Source organism: Hyaena hyaena, unplaced genomic scaffold (assembly GCF_003009895.1).
Source record: "Hyaena hyaena isolate Hyena2069 unplaced genomic scaffold, ASM300989v1 scaffold_331, whole genome shotgun sequence".
NCBI classification, from domain to species: domain Eukaryota; kingdom Metazoa; phylum Chordata; class Mammalia; order Carnivora; family Hyaenidae; genus Hyaena; species Hyaena hyaena.
In genome coordinates, this window is record NW_024080965.1 from 877,390 (window position 1) to 900,090 (window position 22,701).

Sequence of the window (22,701 nt, forward strand, 5' to 3'; positions counted from 1 at the left end):
GCCAGCACACGCTGCAGTGATTGTCCTCGCTAATGCCCACCACCGTGACATTGTTAGAGCTGAAGAATAGGCCGCACTGTACCCAGAGGCGGGAGTGGGAGCGGTTTCCTTGAGGACAGAGAGGCTCACAGCTTGTCCTCGGGGCACGGCACTTCTAGAGAGAAGCCACAGTGTGTGCGGCCAAAGGAGGGCCAGCCTGGCAGGGGCAGCAGCGGGGTCCTCCTGGAGGGAGATATGCCCCTCCGCTCCCCCGAGGTCTAGACCCCGGACACGGATCCCCGTTCTCATCCCAATGCCCCTCAGTGCCCGAGTCAGTTTTCTCTTAGCCTGCAGTGCTGGCCCAGTAGCTGAAGGACACACCTGGGTGTCTGCAGCCCACGCCTGAGGCTGCTTCCTGCTACCGGCCTGCCGGCGGCTGTGCTACCTTGGCCTGAGTGCAGACTTGGGCTACATCATCTTGACACATAATTATCTCTCCTATTCTTAATCATCTGAGCTGCTCCCTAATGCAAACCGGGGCCTGGCTGCTTGGAGGCACCCAGGGTGGGGGAGGGGGCAGGGCTGTGAAAGGTCTGCCTTTGCTCTCTCCTTTCCTTTCCTCTCCCTTCCACCTGGATCCGACAAGTCAAGTGTGCACGGTGGTCTGGGGGGTGGGCACCTCCCTCAAAGGTGCTGGCCTCCACCAGGGAAAGGGCAGCTCCATTCGGTTTGGGGTTGGTCAAGAGAAGCGGGAGTCAAGGCCAAGAACCATCCTCCCCACCACCACCAAAAGAAGTGGGGCCTCTGATCCTCCTTGCACCCTGGCTGGGCCCAGAAGGTAAGCATTTAAGCAGTAAGGGGAACCTGAGAGTCCCCATCATCCTTTACCTAGGAGGTACTAACTGCCTCCTGAGATGTCTCTCTGCTGCCATCACGGCCACCCTGCTGGAGGATGGTCCTCCCAAACCCAGCCCTGCTCTCCTCTCTTCCTGCTCAGACACTTTCAATGGCTACTCAGGCTTGCAGAAAAAAGTCCAGACTTCTAATTGGTCTGGTCTTGGCCTAACCTCCGGTGGCCCTAACTTCCCAGCCCTTCCCTGCTGCCTTCGCAACCCTGCCAAAGCACGCCTGCACCCGGCCACCACAGCACACTTTGGTCATAAGGCTCACCTACCAGATAGAATTCCACACTGCCACTGTCCTTGAACATGCCCCTCACCCATCATTCAGGTTCCTCCTCAAAATGCCACCCTCTCTGCCAGGTTACTCCCTCCTGACTCTGAGTTCCCATGGCCTGCGGCCTAGATCTCCATCACAACACAGAGATATCTGATGGACCTTTCTGCTTTCTGGGGTCACATGTTTTACACGCCCCACTAGACTGTAAGCTCCTTAAGGACAAGAATCATATCTTGTTCTGCTTTGGGATCCTGTAGCACCACGCCTTTCTTGCAGCTGATGCACAGGAAAGGTTCACTGAGTTGAATTGACTTGAAACAATGGATGTAATCTATTGCAGGCAGGAGAGCAGTCTGTTCTGGGCCAGTCGGGCCTGACGCTGGGTGGCCACAGCCTCAGGCCAGTGCTCCCTACTCCTGGCCATCTCTCATGGCCCACGGGAGCCCAGGAAGCAGAGGGCATGCTTGGTCCCAAGAGAGAACCAACAGGCGAGAGGACATAGGGGGCCCTGTGGTCTCCCCCTGCCCTGCCTGCTGGACATCTCACACTCTAAAAAATGCAGAAGCTAGTGGTTCAAGGAGATACCTTTAGGGCCTGAGGCAGAATCTTCCACACCACTCAGGGAGCCAGGGCGCCTGGCTAAGGCTGGAGTTTGGTCAGCCCCCCAGGGAGAATTGGGACTTAGGACCTTTCACGAAGCCTCCCCCTGCCCATCAGGGGCGGCCGCCAAAACAACCACAATGAAATTTAGTGAGTGGCAAAGGCCGTGGCAGCCAAATGGGTTTGGATATTTTGGAAGAAGGAGAAATAGAGCCAGACAAGCTGTTTCCCTGTGAAACGAGGCCATTAGGGCTTCTGGAAGGAGGCCAGCACCAGGTCATCACTGTCTTGCCAGACCTAGGCCTCTTCACTGCTCTGTCCCTTCCGTCAGGGCTTTCACACTCTCTTTTCCCTCTGTCTGGGCCCAGGGAATCTCAGTTTCGTCCCTTTTCTCTGTTCCTTCCCCTCTAAAGCTGCCCCAATCAAGGGCTTGTCTATACTTGGGATGGCCACATGATGTATTACCCAAACAGGACATTTTTGAGAGAAATAGAAGATGCTGACTGGCCAAGATGCAGAGACAAAAGGCATAAATTGTCCAGGCTAAAGGGATATGCAGTCCCCCTGTATGCTCATCTCTAGAGGATTCTAGAGAGTCTCTAGACCTCCCTGGCTCAGAAGGTTCCTGCTTCCCCAGCAGGGACCATGAGATTGGGCTCCAGACACTGGTGTCTCCATTTCTGGGCCGGTCAGCCCTGCGCCCTGGCCTCATGCACCAGATGGTCACCAAGGAACCCCTCACGTCCCAGCATTTGTAAAGCACCTTCTCCCAGGCTCATGGCCACCACTCCATCTTAGTGTATCCTTTCCCCTCTCTTCCTCCTCTTCATTTCCCCCTCCCCTGAACTCCCTGCCTAACAGCTGGCTACACTTGAGATATTACAGGGAACGGAAGGGAAGGGCCAGAGAGGAGCCTGAGTGGTGTCTCTTCCCATTGGGAAGAAGAGTACAGAGGGCCGATGTCCAGCTCAATGGGGAGCAGAATCCATGATCAGAGACAGGACACCGGGGTCAGCTGCACGTGACATCACACCCCCATCTTTTGATGGGTTGGGATCAAGTAAGAATAGGGTAGATTGGTCTTTCATCCTTGGGTCAGAGACCAGCTGTCCCCCAACTTCCTGAACGCTCCCAAGGTACCTGGTTCGCGCTTCTCCCCTGGCACCCAACTGGGATATTTGGGGCAGTCTCAGTGGAAGGTGAGGCCACCATGGCTGCTGAGCAGATGGTGAAGCTGATGGCCCCCCCAGCAGCCAGCCTCCCCCTCCAGGAGCCAGCAGGGCAGTGGGGGGACCTGGGCTGTGCTACAAAAACTGATCTCCCAGCAGAGCAGCTGCGAGGCCGGGCCGAAACCGGAGCTCCAAGTCCAAGGACAAAGCATGCACAGGGAAGCCAAGCCTCTTCCCTCCTCCCTACCTTCATCACGTTTCCTCTTCTCACCATTGGAGCGAGGGATCCCCAGGATCCCGTTGATGGAGTAGGATCCCACTGGATCATTGGAGGCGCTGGAAACAGGAGGGGAGGCCGTACTGGGAACTGGGCGAGAGTAAGGAGGAAAGGCCATCAGGATAACAGTTGTGATCACAGACCAAAGCCCCGAGTCTGGGAGCAGAGAGAAGCAGAGGACTGAGAGGGATGGCAAGCCCATACTCCCCCTCATCCTCTGAGGTTTAGGGGAACGCAGGGGAACACACAGTGCAGGCTATTCACTTCTGTCCAGCCCCAGGCTAAGTGGTGACCAGTCAACCCCAGGCCTCCACAGCCCTAGAGATTTCACTGGGCCCTCAGACTCGCTTCCTGAGGAGGGATGGAAACTCTCAATCTAGAGAGTGACTCAGTGGTCCTGTAGGAAGCACAGCTCCTAGGAGGTCCCTTTGTATAGTTCACCAATCCCCAGGACTGGGCCAATCCTTCTAAACAGCCCCCAGCTCACTGCTTCTAGTCCCCTGGGCTGGCCTTTACCAATCGTCCTTCAGACACCGTGGCTTTCTAAGATCTGTCTCTGACTCTCTGGGAGACACGAGAATGGTCATGATATTCTCTAGGAGGGCATAGCTCGTCTCTTCCAGTTGCTTCTGGTCTTGAAATCACTTGAGAAGTTCCCAGTTTCCCTCTCAAGGCACAGACTAGTGAAACCATTCACTCTGCGGTGATCAGCTCAGGTACAGCCAAGCCCAGTCCTCCCTCCCAGCATACGTTGTAACAGTCTCACAAACAACGGGTCCTGCCAACTTCAGGAAGGGCTGGGACATTCTGGGGCATTCTACTTCCTGCCGGCAAAGAGATAAGGGGACAGCTGCTGAGAGGGGCAGCAGCAAAAGCGTAGCCACATTTCAGCCCCTTAGACTCCAGGCATCATCTATGGCTGCAGCAGCACCAAGCACCCTTGGGTAGAAGGGAAGACAATATGGGAGGGTGTTTTATCTGGTTTTCTGGTAGGCCTGGGGCGTGTCTTGGAGAGGCCACGAGCATGGAACAGCAAATAAGGAGGCTGGAGCAGCAGAGAGTTACAGAGGGGAGGAGGGAGAGACAGCCAGATCAAGAAGAGACAGGCTAAGAGGAAAGAGGCTATCAGGAGTGAAACAGAGAGATGAGAACAGATCCAGAGCCACACACACAGAGAGGAGAAAAGAGAAAGGGAGAGGCAGAGAGAGGAAAGGAGAGAGAGAAGGGAGAGGAGGGGAGAAGAGAGAAAGAATTTAAAAATCAAAAGAATGCAGTAAGAAGGTAGATACGAAAGAAAAAGGGGCAAGCGGAGAAAGAATCAGATAATAACAAAAGATGAAGAAGGAGGAGGAAGGGAGAGAAGAAAAGCTAAAGGAAAATCTTGGTTTAGAAGAAGGCAGAGCCAGAGCCAGAGAGACAGACGAGGCAGCTACAGAGGTGTGGTGGAGAAGCAGAGAACAGTCCTGGTGAGCTAGTCTCTTGCGGAAATCCCAACCTCTAGGACTTCAGGGAGAGCGTGGGCTGGGAAAGGGGTCCTGGGCCTCAGCAGGTACGCCTTTTTGAGGGGAATGGGGGTGGTATCCTGGCTCTCCTGGGTGGGGCCCGGCTTCCTCCCTTCCCTGAGCCCTCTTACCAATGGTGTGGCCAGGGGCAGTCACTCCCGTCCCAGCCCCATCCGGCGTTGGGTGGAAAGGCTGCTGAACTTTGGTCCTGATGATCCTGCAACGGCATCACGACGGCGTCACACATCACATGCCTTCTGCCTGCACCAGCTCCAGCCCAGCCCTGCAGAGGGGCTCACCCAAGCTCCCTAGCTCCCTCCTCATATATCTGCTCCCTGCATCCCTGCCCTCACTGACTGCTGGAAGGCACGAACTTCCCCTCCCGTTGGCTCTGCAGATCCAACCTAGTGCCCCTGGACAGAGGGAGTCTGTGTTCTCTCCTGCGGTGTGCATCATCTGAATTGCAGCTTGATTTTTGGTAGCAAGGACTGGGGGCCGCAGAGTGAGTGGAGCACAGCATCCTTCCCCTTCCTGGGGGTGAGGGCTGCCCTGATGACTTGTTGTTCCCTCCCTCCTCAACCACATGCAAACCTCTTCCAGGGAACAAGATTCTTTGGGTCTGGAGGTCATTTTGGAGCTGGCTTTCCCATTGGGGAGCATGGTCCTCTAGAGTTGGGGGAAAGTGTGCCATTTCCCTATTTCTTGGGCTAAAAAGAAATAGCCAGAAAAGGACTGAGTCACAGGTGACCTTTTTGTCCCCAGGAGTCCAGCATAGCCCATGGTCCCTTTGCCAGATGTCAGGCCCTGGACAACTTCTTCCTGAGCCCACTTACTGCCCAGCTTGCTGGCCCAATGGCCTGCTTTTCCGGGCTCTTACTTGGACCACAGCTTCTTTTCCAGCCTAGTTGAAAAGCCTGGCATCCACCCTGTGCACTCCAGGGGTAGAGGGCTGGATCAAACGTCCCAGGACTGGGGATGAGCCTGCTTCTCAGTGATCTGAGGAGTCCAGGGCTCAGGGATGCAAAAGACCAATGCTGGGGCCAAGACCAAGGAATGCTCCCCTCCACCCACTAGTCAAAATAGGCACCCTTGAAACAACCTCTCCAAAGGCGTTGCTCCTCCCTGTGGAGAGGCGTGAGAGCCAAGTTCACCCACACCGGCCAGGCATGAGCAGACTCCACTCTAACCAGATTTAACTGAGTACTCATAGGCAATAGAGATAAGGTGCCTGCCTGCCTCACAGTGCTGGAGGTGAAGTTGGGGAGGGAAGACACACACCCAAAGAAAGCGAAGGAGCCCCAAGGGGCCAGGCTGTAAGCGCTAGAGGGAGGCAAGGGAGGAATCCAGCCACCTTGCAGGTGGGGACCAGGAAAGAAGTCACTGAGGAGGCAGATCTTCCTGTAGACCTTCAAAGTGGGCCAGGGCTGAACAGACGAAGGGGTCCAAGGGATGGTGGATAGCGATAAGGGCACCAGGCTGTGTGGCAGGGACCCTGAATCCTGCTCCTGACTCTGCCATTAATTGGCCACCACAGCTTTGGCCTCATCATTCTACTTCTCTGGGCCTCAGAGGCATATCATTCTACCTTTCTGGACCTTTACTTCTCAGCTGTAAAGCAAAAAGGTTGAACTACAGAATCTCTAAGGTCTCCTTCACAGGGAAAAAATAACATGGTTCTAAGGTGAACAGAGAGGCCGTGGCAGAGGGAGTGCGTGGGGGCATTAAAAGCAAGAACCGGAGGAAGACAGAGCAATGTATGGAAGCTGGATGAGCTTCTGGGGAAATGCCCAGACCAGCCAGCCAGGAGCAGTGGAGGTACACAAAGAAGCAAGAGGAAAGACGACTGAGAACTTGGAAGTGACCATGATAGTAGTGATTTTCCATTTGTTGGTCATCTCTTATGTGCCAACATCATATGCAATTTATTTTTTTTTTAATTTTTTTAAATGTTTTTATTTATTTCTAGGAGAGAGAGAGAAAGAGACAGCGTGAGCAGGGGAGGGTCAGAGAGAGAGGGAGTCACAGACTGAAACAGGCTCCAGGCTCTGAGCTGGCAGTCAGCACAGAGCCCGACGCGGGGCTCGAACCCACGAACCGCGAGATCATGACCTAAGCGAAAGTCGGACGCTTAACCGACTAAGCCACCCAGGCGCCCCCATCATATGCAATTTATATTACTTCTATAAGCTACTGTTCATTTTCCCAACCACCTCCAAAGGGGATTCTCTTATCCTCGTTTTGCAGATTAAATACCAAAGCTAACAGAGGCTGAGTAGCTTTGTCAAAATCACACTGTTGGTTAGGGCAGCGTCAGAACTCAGTCTCTAAATTCTGTGCTCTTTGTTACTTTGTCATACCTCTCCCGCTATACGGCAAGCAGGTTTAGAGAATCTCCAGCCATGAGTGATGTCTAAACCAGAGGGGACATTTGCAAACAGGTCCTGGCAAAGCAATATACAGGGGCAAGACCGCAGGAAAGGAAAGAAAGAGTCTGCAAGACATCGTGAAAGTAGAACGGCCAATTTGGCACCTAACTGGAGTCAACCACAGCTCTAAGAACCCAATTCTGGGTATTTGGAAGGCTGGTGGTTTGTGGGCTGTCAGGAGGAGAGCTGCTGGGAGGCGGCGGGTTTGGTCTCAGACATGCAGTGTTTGAGGTGGTAGGGGAGTGTCCAGCTGGCACAGCAAGTGTGGATTTAAGAGACCATCAAGAAAAAGAACGTTCATAGGGGCAAGAGACCTAAGGAGTGGATGTTGGACTTTCACAGGCTGGGAGAAAAAACCCGACCATGCAGAGGGGTCAGAATTGGTCACACTGGAAATGGCAGAATAAGGATTGGGCAGCGTTCCCTAAGTCGATGGAGAAAAACATTTCCAGAAGGAGAATATAATTCACGGCATCAGTGACCATGTAAAGATTGGAGGGAACTGGGAATAAGAAGAGGCACAGATTTGGGGTCTTGGGGGACAGAGGTCTCAACACGGCAACTAGGGAAGGAGCCAGACAGAAAGGTTATGGATTGAATGGGAGGAGAGGGAGGCAGTGAAAGTAGACTCTTACCTTCAGAAGTCTGTAGAAAAGAAGAGAGAAAAGTGTGGAAGCCGGAGGATGGAACCAGCAGCTGAGTGGAGGGAAGGCTGGTTGGGGTAGGAAAGCCCTGGGTACGTTTGCAGGCTAAGGGGGTAGAACCAGAGAAGAGAGAAGGCCTGAAGTTGCCTGACAGAATGTGCATGATGGAGAAAGCAAGACAGAACAAGGAGAGGCACCAACCAGGAGGAGTCGGTGAGAGATGGTGCATTTTGAGGTGGCCAAAAGCTTCGAGAAGGAGCTTTTACAGCTTTATCTCTCACCGAAGCAGAAGGGAAGGTCCTCTCCCAAGAGTTGGGAGAATGTTTGGAGCATGATCACCACGGGAAAGGTCGGACAGTAGTTAAGGGCGATGTAGACTGGTCTACAGGAAAAGTCTAGAAGCAGGCCATGTATACAGCTCAGAGCAGCCATTCCTATTCATTGCAGCGAAAGCTTCTGGGATCTCACTGGCCTTGCTGTGGGTGGCTCTGGCTTGCGGGCTGATGAGCCCTGGACTAAGGGAGCCCAGGGCTGGGGCTGGCTGAGACAGATGACCGGATGGCCTTGTGGGGCTTCTATCTTTGTTACCCAGAGCCTCTGACCTCTGGGGCACCGGTGCAGATTTAGCTGAGGCAGCAAGTGATAGAGAAAATCACTACTCCCTGATGGGGGCTTGGTGGCACATGGAGAGGAGCTGGGTAGGGTGCCTTCCGTGAGTTCCTAATGCTCCTGGTGTCCATCCTTGCCTCCCAGGCAGTGGCCACTTGCTAGTCCCCAGAGCTGCTCTCAGGAAATTTAAGAACTGAGATCAGGGATACATGGTAGTCATCCATTGCCCCCCTTCATCCTGTACACAACCCAACAATATCCCAGTGTGGGAATATCACCATAGCTTAAAAAGATAAAGGAAAGCATTGCTCTGGGTGATTGTCTGATACTATTTCCCCCGGTTGCTCCTCCTTCTCTTCCAATCTTTTTCATTCTTGGCACACGACAAGACAGCCGGACACGTCACGGCCTCCACACCCCAGGCAGGTTTGGCCCTCAAGTCAAGTCTGCAAGGATGGGTCTTCGGAGGGTGCAGTGGGGAGTGCCAGAAGCCATAACTCTACTCAGGGGGGCCCAGAAGTGCCATTTCCTGTTGCCATGGGAACATGTCAGGACGCCTGCTCATCACTTCCCTTTCTAGCACGTTCTCCTTCACAGGGATGCCCTTCCGCCTCCAACTTTCTGGGTTTGCCTGAGCCCAGCATGGGGACTTTAGGCACTTAGCAAGGGTGTGATTAGGGCAAAGGAAAGAAAGGGATGGGCTCTGGGTTCTGGGCTCTCAGTGAGTCTCAGCTCTGTTACTTCCTGCCTGTGAAGCCCTTGGCAGTCTCTTACTCCTTCATCTTACAATAAGATAATACTACTGTCCACTTCCTAGGATTGTTGGGAGGATTAAATAGGATAATGCATGTAAATGATCAGTATGATGCTTGGCTCAATAAATGCTAATGTTGCCAATAATAATAATAACAACTAGCAGTAGTATTCCTCCTATGAGTGACCGCCAGGACGGGCTGCTTTCTCTTTAGGGACCGAGCCAGATGCAGGCAGGAGGCCCTCAGCCCAGCACGGTCCAGCTGGCCAGTGCGGCTGTGATGGCGGCCCCAGAAAGAGCACAGAGAAGATGTGAAACAGCAGAGGCAGGAGTCACAGCCTGACCCAAGAAGAGGTGAGTCAGAGAGACTCTCAGGAAGATAGATTAGGGGCCACTGCCTGGGGGCCCCGGGAAGGATCCACAGACAGTATGAGCAATAGCTTCTTCAGGACCCAGTAGATGCCAGGGAGCTGTGGTGGCACTTCGGGGTATAGATGACAAGGCAGGTGAAGTCACTCTTTCTTTGGTTAAATTCCCAGGAGGCCTCCACCTCCCACCAAGCTGGAGATCAAAACACTTTCATCAGCTCTGTGAGTTAGAATGAAAGCATGTAATGAGACTCCTATTAACAGTTTGTTAAACTCATGAAGAAACCGAGGAGCTCCCAACATACCAAGAAAGCGCCGGGGACATTCTTATTCCTCTTCTTGCTTTCTTCCCTCTCCCACTTCTTCCTCCACTGCTCATTCCTTCCTCTGTGTTTCAATCTCTGTCTTTCTCTGCCTCTCTGTCGGTCTCCCTTCTCTTTGTCTGTCTGTCTGTCTCTGTGCACCCTGAAGTCCCACTGTGGCTGTGTGAGTTTATTGATTCTTGGGAGCTGGGGGAAAGCGGGAGGCAGGGCTGGGGTGCAGGCTCAGGGATGGAAATAGAAGGCTATAAATTATTTGTGACAGGAAAGCAATAGTGGCAGAGTGCTGAGCACAAGTCCTGTGTCACTATTAGATTCCTTTTAGCCTGATGACACTGTAAAAAAGGTTAAGTGTCTGCTGGAATCGTACACCTGGGGGGCCGGGGCAGCCTGGGAGCAGAACAAGCCACTGAGAGCAGGTATATCAATTCTCCAGGCCAATAATATTCCACTCATTGATCGCCACGCAAAGTTCAAAAATCTCATTACAGCCAGGCAGACAGGGAACTTTTTACAAATCAATAGAATGATATAATGTATGTATACTTAGTACAAATGTATCTATTCATCTATCCATCCATCCACGGTCCGCCTCAGGGCTTCCAAGTTAACCTACCCATCATATTATGTTATGTTATGTATGATATTATATTGCATTGTATTATATGATAATAAATGGTGTGCAGAAACTCCCCGCGAGGTAGAGACACGAAGAGGTCCTACTAGCATGGAGGTGACCTCAGACAGCTCACCCTGGAGACACAGGTGGTCAGGGTTTCTAGATTTCTTAGCAGAAAGCTCCAGGAATAAAAACCAGTGTTTACTGAGTATTTACTAGGTGTTAGGCAGTGTTCCGTGTGCCCCCAACCAAAAGTTTACCTAATCCTCACGATAACCCATTTTGTAGATATGGCATATTACAATTTGCCCAAGGTCACCCGTTAACTTCGTGGCAAGTCTGGGGTTTGAATTCAAGTAGACTAAATGCAGGGCCCATACCCATAACCACCAAAGTCTCCTGCCTCCAAGAAAGAGATGCCTTGAAGCCCAGAATCCAATCCTGGATTCTATTTCCAGTCTCTACTATTGTATTCTGAGAAACGAAAGGTAGGGGACTCCAGGAGCTTTGGTATTCCCTTCTCTAAAATGGGAGTAGTAACACCTGCCGGAGCCAGCTGCTGAAGATGTGATGTATACACGTGATCTGCAAGCAAGTCCCCATCAAGTCCTGTCCAGCTGCCCAGAACAGACTGCTTTCCCCACGTTGGAATTACTTCCTACTAAAATGGTGGCCCGGCCCTGCGCTTGGTCATATTACTGGTTTGCTGAAAGGGTTTTTAGGGCAAGGAGTCCTAGGTATCTACACTCACGTGCCATATACATGTATAAATGAATTGAAATTGCCCTAGGGTAGACTTCAGAGTTTTTGCAGAAAATACTTGACTCCTCACAGAGGGAAAGTCTTTCCTGATTTGGTAAACCAAGGGAACTCCAGGGGAAAGAATGTCTCAGACTAGCTGACCCCACAGAGCACTGAGGCAGGCGGGGGGGGGGGCGGGGGGGTGCTCTGCCAGTGCCTTGGCTGCCTGGGTATGATAGGCCGGGTCATTCCAGAGGACAAAATATTGCCTTCAGCAAAGGATATTTCGCCCAGCAATTGCACATAATCGCTTCAACACAGGTACCTCTATCAGGTACATGTCCCTGGCTCAGCCCTGAGTCAAGTCGGACTGGTGCAAACAGCTGGAGACTCTTCACAGCAGAACCTCAAGTGAGACATTACAGATTCTCCAGGAAGATTCCACCTCTCCTAAAAATGGCTCCTACCTCTCCCTACTCCGGAGAACTCTAGGGAACTAGAATTTCCCCTCTGTACATCCCAGGAACTGAAATCCTGAAATTTATGACTTCCTCCTGGCAGAGGACACCACATCCATCCGACCTGTCCTCCGCACTGGGAGCCCGGAAGGGTTTTGTGTAAACTCTGTCTTCCTAGGCTGCAGCTTTGCAATTTGTGCAGTTTAGAGTTGTCCGCCCGCACCCACTCACATGCCCTACAGGACTGGGTTTGGACAGCTAACCATAGGTCAGACATGGGGTCTGTGCAGGAGAATGGCCGCTGGTGAGGAGCCGGTACAGGCAGGACCTTCCTTTCTGGCCATAGCATAGCAGAGCTGGAATGCCCCGCTTCCGGGGTTAACACGGGTCTCTCTAAAGGTGTCCAGAGCTTCCACCTCTTTTGTTGCTTCTCAGAAACAACATTTCTTGCTTCTCAAAAAGCCATTTCTTGGCTGAGCTCCAAGAAATGAAAAGCTCGCAGAAGAGTTTCCTCAAACCCGTGTCCTTGACCCACCTGCATTAGAGTCCCCTGGGGCGCGTGCTAACATGCAGCCCCTGGGGCCCAGCCCGCACCTCCTGATAGAGTTTCTGATGGTGGCAGGGCCCAGGAATCTGTATTTAAGCAAATTCTCTAGATGATTCTTAAACTCTACGGCTCTTGAGAAGACTAGCTCAAGTCAGAGGGTGAAGAAACCATCCTTGTGGTTATACAGGGGAGACTTGAGAGGGTTGAGAGAAAATCTTAGTGGTTCAGAAGTTTCCTTATTCATTTCCATCAATGGACATTTCTCTCCATCTGCCGATCCTGACTCCCACTGACCCAGTAACCAAAATTCAAAAAGCTACCAGTTCCTCTGTGGAAACTGAACTACAGGTTAAAAATAAAAAGAATTTCAAAATGGTTTTTTGTGCCTTCTAGTATGATAGATTCCCACTGGGTTCCTTAGATATTATTTCTTTAGATATTCTGCCTTCTAAGGCTGGTACTAAGGGCGATAATCCTTCCACCACGTGTCCCTGGGAGCCCAGGCCTGATACAATTTACCAGGCTAGATGGGCATGGGGCTGGCCCAAGGGGGCAATAGTGATGGTTTATATGACGGATGGTAAGCATATGGATTGATTTAACTTCAAGATATGCATAGGTTTAAAAATTAAGGGGCAATGTGTTTAACTAACCATTTGGAAACCAGTCTGCAGTGCATGCCAAGCCCAGAGCGTGACCAGACTAGCTCCTTTCACCACCGGCCTGCCCTCATCTGTCAGGGCTTCTGGACTAGAACCGGGGTCCACCAGCTGTCCACCCCACGGTCCTGCTTGGGAAGGTCCAGAGGCTAGAAGGCTGCCTGATACCCTGATACAATGGTGGAAGGGGTGCTGTGTAGACTCACTGCTGGGACCAAGTCCTCCCCGTCCACCCGTTGTGTCCCTCCCTGGCATGCCCACCTCCCTGGATGAGCAGAAGGAAGCCTGGAGGAAGTGCCCTGAGTGACAGCAGAGGTGGGGCCTGACCTCTGTGCCCCTAGCCCCTCTACCTCTTGCCTACTTACTTCAAAAACAACCCATCAGTCTCTGCCTCCTGAAAGCATGTGATGTGGCTAAGCCTCACAATTGCTTCCTATTACCAACAGAATCAATCCTTAGCCTGGCCGTCAAAATCTTTCCTAATTTGGCTCCGCCCTGGCTTTGCAATCTATTTCTTCCTGTACCCCACTCCCCCGCAGGGTCTAACACAGAGCTGAAAGCTTGTTTTCTTGCTTACTCAGTTCGCATTGAGTCCTCCCCTGGACTCTGAACTCTACAAGGACAGATATCCTGCCCATTTTTCTCACTATTGTATTTTCAGCATCTAGTAACAATGCCTGGCGTGATGTCAATATTTATATATATTTTTTATTTTTTAAGCTTTTTTCAATGTTTATTTATTTTTGAGAGAGAGAGACACAGAGTGCAAATTAGGGAGGGGCAGAGAGAGGGAGAGACACAGAATCCAAAGCAGGCTCCAGGCTCTGAGCTGTAAGCACAGAGCCCGATGTGGGGCTTGAACTCATGAACCGTGAGATTATGACCTGAGCTGAAGTCCGAAGCTTAACCGACTGAGCCACCCAGGCACCCCCACGATGTCAATATTTAAAAATTATTTGCAGAATTTAAAAAAAATTTTTTGAAGAAAAAAACTATTTGCTGAAAAACAACCGAATGTTATTATTAATAGTAAGGATAACACCTGAAGGGATAGAGCGAACTAATATATGTTCACTATGTACCAGGCGCTGTGCTATGCACTCTACGTGGATTATTTATTTCTTACAACTTCTTACAAAGATTATTATCCCTATTCTACAGATGTGGAAGCTGAGGCTCAGAGAAGTTAAGTAACTTGCCCAAGAGCACACAGCTGGTAAGCAGCAGAGCCAGGATTTAAACCTGGGACCCTCACTCCAGAACCCAGGCTGCCAACCACTGGGCAGAATAACTCATTTCAAGAACAGATGGTGGACTCTATGAGATGCTGGCCCTGAATAGAAGAGCTGCAAAATAGCAAAAGAAATAACTAGAATTTATTTCAGATTCACTAACTGACAGGCATTGTAACAAATGCATTTTCTCATTCAAATCCAAGCTACAACTCTATCAAATACGCATGTTCTCTATTACGCCAACAGGGCCACAAAGAAACTGAGCAATTGGCCAAAGTTCACGTGCTTAACAGCCCCAGAGCCAGACTATAGGCCTGGGACTCCTATAAGCTGAACCATATTACTTCTTCTGGAAATTTCTATATTAATATTATCTGTGTTTATTAACTATTTGGGCAAGAACAAATTTCCCCTTCTCGCCTCTACGATCTGGACAACTGAGCAACTGTATAGGGAGACAATGAACGGAAATTGCATATAGCAGTGATTCCAAACACGCTTAACCTTTCCCCTGTATTTGATGAGCAGCACGCCCGTGTTACAAACGAACCACAATTTTAGGCTAAGTGGCTACGGTTTCAGTATTTTATATGCTCTGGTAGGTTTTGGGCATAGAGTTTCCAAGTTCTCTGCATCTATCGCTTTATCTTTCTCTCTAGTTTTCAAATCATGTACATGATCGTGTGGCGATACCGCATACAGAAGGGCTTCTCAGCTTCTATGTTTCTAGAAACTACTTTTATGATTAGTGCGTCTTTATATTCATGTCTGCCCTGACGCATTGATCCAAGATTCACAATACTGGCTATATTTATCAAAACCTACTTCATGAATTCCTGCCCCAGTTATGCCTATCTCTGTCAAACATGTAAGCCTCAGTCACACTCATCACTGGTCCCTTCCCAGGGTGTCTGAGATTCTCACACCGCAACTGTATTTTTATATTGGTCCATGCCCCAGTATTGATGTGCATAAATGTGCACTTGTACACCTGTGTATCTTTCTGTCTATGGCTAGGATGGGGTGCGGGGGATGTGGAAATGAGAGAATTATTAAATGCCAAGTAGATGTGCAATAAATTCCATTGATTTTATAAACTCCAACTTGTCTTCAGTCTCCTTCCATTCTTTATCCTGGGGGCATTGCAACAAAAACCTATTTTAAATACCTTTGCTTCCCCCCCTTCCCCTCCCCAAAAAAGTGTCAATATTTTATTTGGATTTTTAACTTCGCTCCATAACAGTTGTTTGACCTCCTGACTCGTGCGAGTCACATAAATTCTGGGACTTTATTCAGGACCATGTTCCCGCTATTGAATAAGCAATTTGGGAGGGTGAATTAATGACTTGTGCTGTTGCTGGAAAGTCCCTGAAGAAATATTAAAATTGCTTGCAGACTGAATCGATACTCAGTGAACACCCAGCAAGAGGGCTTCGGCTCTGCAATGGCCACGGAAGGCAGGGCTTGGTGGAGGAAGGGGAATTCCTGCACCCAGCCTGGTGAGCTCCCCCTCTCCCAGTCCTCCCCCACCTTTCCCTCCCTCCCTGGAGCTCTGTCATTTTCAGTAACGGCAAAGTCTTATTAAACCCCAACCAGGACAGAGCTGATTTGTCCTGTCTCAGGAAGCAGGCTCAGGGGACAGTTTATTCTCTTACTAGCAACCGGAGCCCGGAGGCCTTATTGAAGGTGACGGTCTGGACACATCCACCTGCTGGAGAAACGGGACGGCGCTGCTGCTTTCTGGCAGGCCGCCCTGAGCCTGGGGATCAAGAGGGTGCGGGGCTTGGGGAGGCTGCGGCCGGGCCCGGTTTCTGCCAGGTGTGCAGAAGGGCCGGGGACTGGACTGCCAGTTGCCTGTCTGAGCAGTGTGCCCTATTGCTTTGCTGGCCACATGATTTCAGCCTTTGTGCATGGGTGTGCCTGTGTGATGGAGAGTTTGAATGGTGTTGGGTGTACGTTGCAATGCATTGTGCCCGGGCGCATTCTTGCAGCCGACATGAGGTTTGTTCCTTGGTGTTTTGTGATATGATATTGAGGTGAGTGCACTTTGTGTAACACTGAGCTGGAGGAATTTGAGTATTGTTTAGTGGCAATGTCTGTGTTTCAGCTTTGAATTATTGCGTTCGTTGATCATATCAGCATCTTTTTTTTTTTTTTGTAATGTATGTCTCAGAGATTAGGTTAATGGGTGTCTCCTTGGTGATGTGGGTTGAGTAATGATGTTGGATCTGGGTGGTGCTGTATGATTCAGTGATTGCTTTCTCGGTGTGATGGCGGGAGGCAGGCGAGAGGGCCCATCCTTTAGCTTTTTTAGCATACTTTGACTTGGTCATTTGCACTGCTGCTTTTCAGAAGGAAGACTCTAGAGATGCAGGACAAATCTCTTCTTGATGACCAAAGGCACAGCTCTGCTCTGTTGGAAGCAAGCTGCCCCTGATCCATGGAACACTTCTGACCTGACCAAACTGACACAGGGCCTGGAGCCACCCTCCCTACATCTGCCTCATGTGGAAAGTTAAGCCTCCCAGCCCATCTAGAGGGGGACAGATGGGAGTAAACTCCCCGATTCCAATGAACATGAACCCAAGTCCAATAGGAACTCTAGTTCCCCAGTCCACTCCTCTCTGTGATTCTGGCCACCAGCAGCTTCTTCCTTCCCAGAATCCCCAGACGATGTGACTCAGCAATGGCCTGCACTCACCAGGCCGTGCACACACGCGCGCGCGCACACACACACACACACACACACCATGGGAGAGTACAGCAACGCCTACTAGGCGTGACTTTCTACCAGAGCACAGGGTCTTTGTTCTGAGCTTGTAAGGAAATGTGTAGCTACATCACTGAGCATGAGGCGGGGAGATATACAGAGCCCTGCAAGAGAATGCAGGCGCCTGCCCTTCCTCGGATGGCGGAGGTGATCTGAAGTGTGGAGTGCTGGATGAGTATATAGGTTTGAGAGTCAGTGCTGCCTCGGTTCAAACCTAGTTCTGCTGCTTAGCCTGTGACCTGAGTAACTTATTTAACGTCACTATACTCCAGTTACCTCATCTATAAACAATCCTATAAAACCCTATGGGGTTGTTTACGAGGCTTAAATCAATTAATACATGCAACATGCTTATAATGATTTCTACCATAGTAAGCACTTGTTAGCTACTATTATTATGAATACAAGGACTTACCAAGTAAAGCAGCTGTAAGATTGGCCTCTGCATGTGTATGAGCCTGTACACACGTGTGCTAACATACCTAAAATCCCAAGATGAGTAAAGGTGTGTGTGACTTAAGCGGAGAAGTGCAAAAACTTCAGTCAGATAGCATGGAAGTAGGGTGTAGTCCCCTCCTCGGCCTTCTGGCCCCTTTGGCCAGTGGCAGGGGCTGGGCTATGACAGATTTCACCACTGCCCCTCTCCATACAGAGGGCTGCATCCACCCAGCAAGGGTGACTAGGCAGAAAGGAAGGTGGCGGCCCTTAGGCATTTTCACACTTACAAAAAAAAATTCAAGGATAATTGAGTTCTCAGGGTTCAAATTTAGCTCATTTAAAATATTTGCTTTCTAATTTTAAAAGTCAGAACCTTTGCCAGGCAATGGGTATAAATAAGGGGTAGTGAAATCTAGGTGTCAAATTGGGAAATAAGGAAGGGGTAAGAAAGAAATTAGATCAGCGAATATTAAGGCAGTTGCGTGTAGATCTTACGAAAGTCCATTGAGCTGAACTTGGTTACCTACCCAGACCAAAGGGGCAGGGAGAGCTACAGGCAAGAATGGGATTGGACTTTGGCCCTATTCCATGAGCCTTCCCATAAAGATGGCGAACCAGAAGACATCATCAGGAGTTTGGAGAACTTCGGTTTTCACCTTTGCTTTTGTTGAGCACAGGGTAAATAGAATCTGCAGTTGTCCATTGTGCTTCATATACTAAGCCCAAAGTGAAACGTTTCTCCTAAATTTGCTGCTTAAAATCTTTAGCCCTTAGCAGTGAAAATCACTGCAGTGATTATCAACCTCCTGTGGTTCCCTGGGACATCCAGATATGTGGGACAATAGTAGACAGTGGTCTGAACTTGTCAAATATTTGCTTACTTCCCCCTCACCTCTCTCTTTATCCTTTATCTTATCTCTACTTTCTCTCCTCTCTTCCCTTCCTCTTCCTGTTTACCTCCCTTCTCTTCCCTCTATGACATTTAAGAATCAGAGGAACCCTTCAAACCCATCAAATAAGGGTTTTTTTTCCACAACCGTTTCATTTTATCTTTAAAAAAAAAAAACCTATAAAATGCAAAGCACCACAGCCCATGAAAATGCCATAAAGCCCAGAAAATGCCAACCTTCAACACCTCAAGCAATAGTAAGCTCATTCCAGACAAGGAGTGTGCAGGCATATGAAGCTTACACTCACACACACACACACACACACACACACACACACACACAGGCTGGGCTCTCCAACACAGTGGACAAAGGGCACAATTATCTGACTAATTCTGTTCAGTGCTCAGATAATTGACTCAGAGGGCTTTTTCCCTGCACACACACAGAACAGGCCCTTTCCTAAATCCAGCTGGGCTCAGAGAGTTCCGTAATTCTCACTGGCATTCGTGATACACATTTCTGTTCACAGAATATCCTTTCAACTCAAGCTTTTTATTTAAAAGAGCTCACTGCTGGGGTGCCTGGGTGGCTCAGTCAGTTAAGCGTCTGACTTCAGCTCAAGTCATGATCTCACGGTCCATGAGTTCGAGCCCTGCGTCGGGCTCTGTGCTAACAGCTCAGAGCCTGGAGCCTGCTTCGGATTCTGTGTCTTCCTGCCTCTCTGCCCTTCCCCTGCCCACACTCAGTCTCTCTCTCTCTCTTTCAGAAATAATGAATCATCATTTAAAAAAAAGAGTTCACTGTTTGTGCACACACAAGCCAGAACTCACACACATTGACATAGACACATGGCAAGCAATATACATTTGATGACTATGACTACCATAATAATGACTAACATTTATTGAGCACTTGATATGTGCCAGGTGCAGTGCTAAGCAGGTTTGTGTGGATGAATCCATGTAACCCTCACAAGCACCTATGACAGAGCTGTATGGTTATCTCCATGTTAGATGGGTGGAACGGCTGAGGTCCAGAGAGGAGATGAGACTGACCTATAACCATGCAGCCAGTGAGCAGGAAGCTTGCTTCAAACTCCAGCAATCTCACCCAGAGCCCATTTTCTTACATTTTCTGGGTTACAAAGATTTGTGTGAATTGCTTGGCATATGGTAGGTGCTTAGCAAAGTTCTTCTGGCTGGACAAATGAAAGTATAAATGAATAGAAGACCATGTCTACTAAGCACCTGATATTCCCCTTTAAGATGGCAAAAAAGGATTTCATTATGGAAGCCAGGCCTACCAGACAGTTTACCCTCATTTGGACAAAGTGATTTGCCCTCCCAGCCAACGTTCCAGGGCAAGTGTCTATCAGCTGTACTTGTCCAGATACTAAAAGCTCTAAGTACCAGCTCTCCACCTGACTTTCAGGCCAAGACCAGCCTCCTTTTAAACCAGAAACCAGACCCAAGTGCATCAAAGATGCTTTCTAACCACAATGCTTTGTCACCTAGAATACTTCCCTCTGAAAACAGGTGTTTTCCGGTGAAATGTAACACCAGTGGAATGAAAACGAGTGTTGATGCTGTGCCTGGATAAAAACTAAGAAATTTGATCAATTATGTAGATGTCTCTAAGTCACCAGATATTTGGCATCCTATTGACAACCCGTATAGACAATTGACTAAAGCTTTGATTTTCATCCAGATGTTTGGGAGTTATCACTTTTACCCAATTGTCTGCAAGTGCTCATACGTTTCTAAGAGACATAAGTGAACACTAAAAAGGACAAGAACAATCCCGAATTAAAACAGACTAAAGAAGACAGGGGTAACAAGCTATTTAACAAAGCTAGTCAATCAGGAGCGCCTGCATGGCTCAGTCGGTTGGGCATCTGACTTCGGCTCAGGTCATGATCTCACAGTTTGTGAGTTCGAGCCCCGCATCAGGCTCTGAGCTGACAGCTCAAAGTCTGGAGCCTGCTTCGGATTCTGGGCCTTCCTCTCTCTCTGCCCTTCCCCCACTCATGCTCTGTCTCTGTCTCTCAAAAATAAATCAACATTAAAAATTTTTTTAAAAACCTAGTCAATCAGACTCCATCTGGGAATGGGTTGTGACCTTGGAGATCCATTAGAACATGGATCTAGTTCACAAGGGACTCATGTGCTCAAAGACCTTTAAAAGCCTCCTAAGGCTGTATCTGGACTGTCTGTAGAACCAGATCAGTCAGATCCCTGCACGGCGGAGCTAATGAATCAGTTCCCCTGTCCCGCAGAGAGAGCCCGTGTTGCGGCCAAATCTACCTTTTTCGTGCTGACATGGCCCCATCCACTCTCTGGATGCCTGCATGCCCATGTGCAGAGTATCTCTATGCATTGTCAGTCCAAGCTGTAGATTTTGTAACGCTTGGCGTAAATCTGGTTTGTGACTTTGTACATGTGCCCCTACTTGTGATTTAGTGCTCTGCCTTTTATCATCTCTCTACTTCCATTTTCTTTCCCTCTCTACTTTTTAATGCGGTTTACAACTTCCTTATCCATAGAGCAGCACAGCAATCTTTCAGCGCCTCTACTGATCTACCCACATGATTTTCTTTACCCATGTTTTCTCTCCACTTGCCTTAATTTATGTTTCAGTAAATAGGAACTTCAGATCGCTCCATTCAACAGCATTTAGGGTTGCTGCTTTTTATCAAAGGCATCATGGCACTAAAGGACTCCCTGTGAGGGACATTTGTTTATTCTTATGAGCAGCCGGCTCTCCCTACACACAAGAAGGCTGCGTGAGTGCGGGCGTGCCTGCAGAGCATCCTCGGTTCTATGCTCCGCTGCCCTGTGTCAACGCCGCTTGGCACCGACAGGAAGAGATCAGTGAGACCGTGACGTGGACAGCAGCCCACCTTCAAGGTGCTGCAGATAAATCCAGGCCCAGGGCCTTCCCTGCTGATGACCACTCAGTTCTTTTAGGAGGAGGCTCACATCTGCCTGGCAAGGCTGATTCCTCCAAATTCTCCCTCTCATGAGCTGCAGAGGAGGCTTGTGATGACATTATTCCCAAACAAGGTTGGTGGGGGGGGGGGGGTCTCTTCCCTTAGAGGTGTGAGTTTGGGGTGGGTGGACCAGGGCAATGCCTTCCTATATTTCTGGGCCATCTGTTGTCTTTTTATCCCTCTCTTCAATTCTTTCCACACTTCCTCATTGCTGATTCTATTTGACCTTGAACTCTGTCCTCTCCCTTCACACCAGAATATGTCCCAAGGGGGACAGCGCTTCCAAAGCAGCAGTTACCTGGCCTGACAGGCCTGGAGACCAGTAGCCAGAGGGGCCGGCCCATCACTCCACTCCTGGAAATAAATCCCATTGTATTTGCATTTTAATTTTCCACATAAACAAAGGCCCAGAGTACTCGCTTGGGCAGCATCACTGGACCAATTTAATTAGAAATGAAAAGTTTATAGGGCCCTCTTTAATGCGATTAATGCTCAGTTAACATTTATCACATTCGTATGCTGGAATCGCCTTTTCTAAGCAGCCACTGGCCATGAAATGGATTTCTCTCGACTTTTTTTGTACCCGCCCTGGGAGGTCATCTCCTAAGGAGTCTCCAGGCTGCATCCTCGGGGCCAGGAACAACCCAATCATCAGAGCTAAGTTAAGTGAAGGTTAGAGAGGGGGGAGAGATGAATGTGCTAGGGCTGGAGAGAAGGGGGCATATGAGTGAGGGCTGGACACTATTTCCAGGGGGACCAGGACCAAACCAAATCAGAGGCCTGTACCTCTGAAAAGAGTGGAGTGCTCAGCCCATAAGACTGGCCCAAAGGCTTCAGAGCCTCTTCTCTAATAAAAAAAAAATGACCTCTCTTCCCAACACACATATTGAGTCCATTTCTGTGACCCCAAAGACCAGGCTTTAGCTGGAGCTGGCTGGTGCCAATCACCTCCGGTTCTCACTTCTCTCCTGTTTAGGCTGTCTCTCTTCTACCCCTTTTGCCTTTCCAGTCAGGGGCTCTGTTGGACTGTCCCCTCCCCCCACCAGACCCATGGTGACTGGGAAAGGACCCCGAGTCTTGATTCCAAGGAACACTTCATTTTCTCTGGCTCTCCCAGAGGCCAGACACTTCCGGTCTGTGGGAAGGCCACCTGACCTGGTGTCAGCTCCCTAGAGAAGCCGAGCGGAATAGGGGAACATGAGACCTCTATTGGTCTCCAGAGTAAGGATGGCCTTCCTTATCTTATCACATTCTCTTCCCTCTTCAGTTAGAATCTACTGAGATTGGCCTCCTAACCCAAACCAGCTAACCTGCAGAGAAGGAGAGGAAGGAAAAAGGTAAGGGATAGGGGGAGGGAGAGGAGGTATCCTCTCTGCAGATGATAAAAGGAGATAACTAGCTTGACCCATGTCCCTACCTAAATGGACACCCCCCTTGAGGATCTCAACAGACACAAACCATGTGCTGCTACCAGCGTTCCTGGTAGTGTGTTACATGCACCCACGGCCTGGCCCTCACACACCACTCT

General features: G+C 49.7%; 1 protein-coding gene across 6 annotated transcripts in view; it reads right to left on the reverse strand.

Annotated features, from left to right (window-relative positions):
- Positions 1 to 22,701, reverse strand: part of PAX2 (paired box 2) — a 77,278-nt gene that overhangs the window by 40,966 nt on the left and 13,611 nt on the right. For all 6 annotated transcript variants that reach the window (XM_039249280.1, XM_039249276.1, XM_039249281.1 and 3 more), the window contains exons 4-5: positions 4,838 to 4,923; positions 3,175 to 3,294 (exon numbers count right to left, since the gene is read on the reverse strand). In XM_039249280.1, coding sequence (XP_039105211.1) covers positions 3,175 to 3,294; positions 4,838 to 4,923 — 206 coding nt within the window. The remainder of the gene's footprint in view (positions 1 to 3,174; positions 3,295 to 4,837; positions 4,924 to 22,701) is intronic.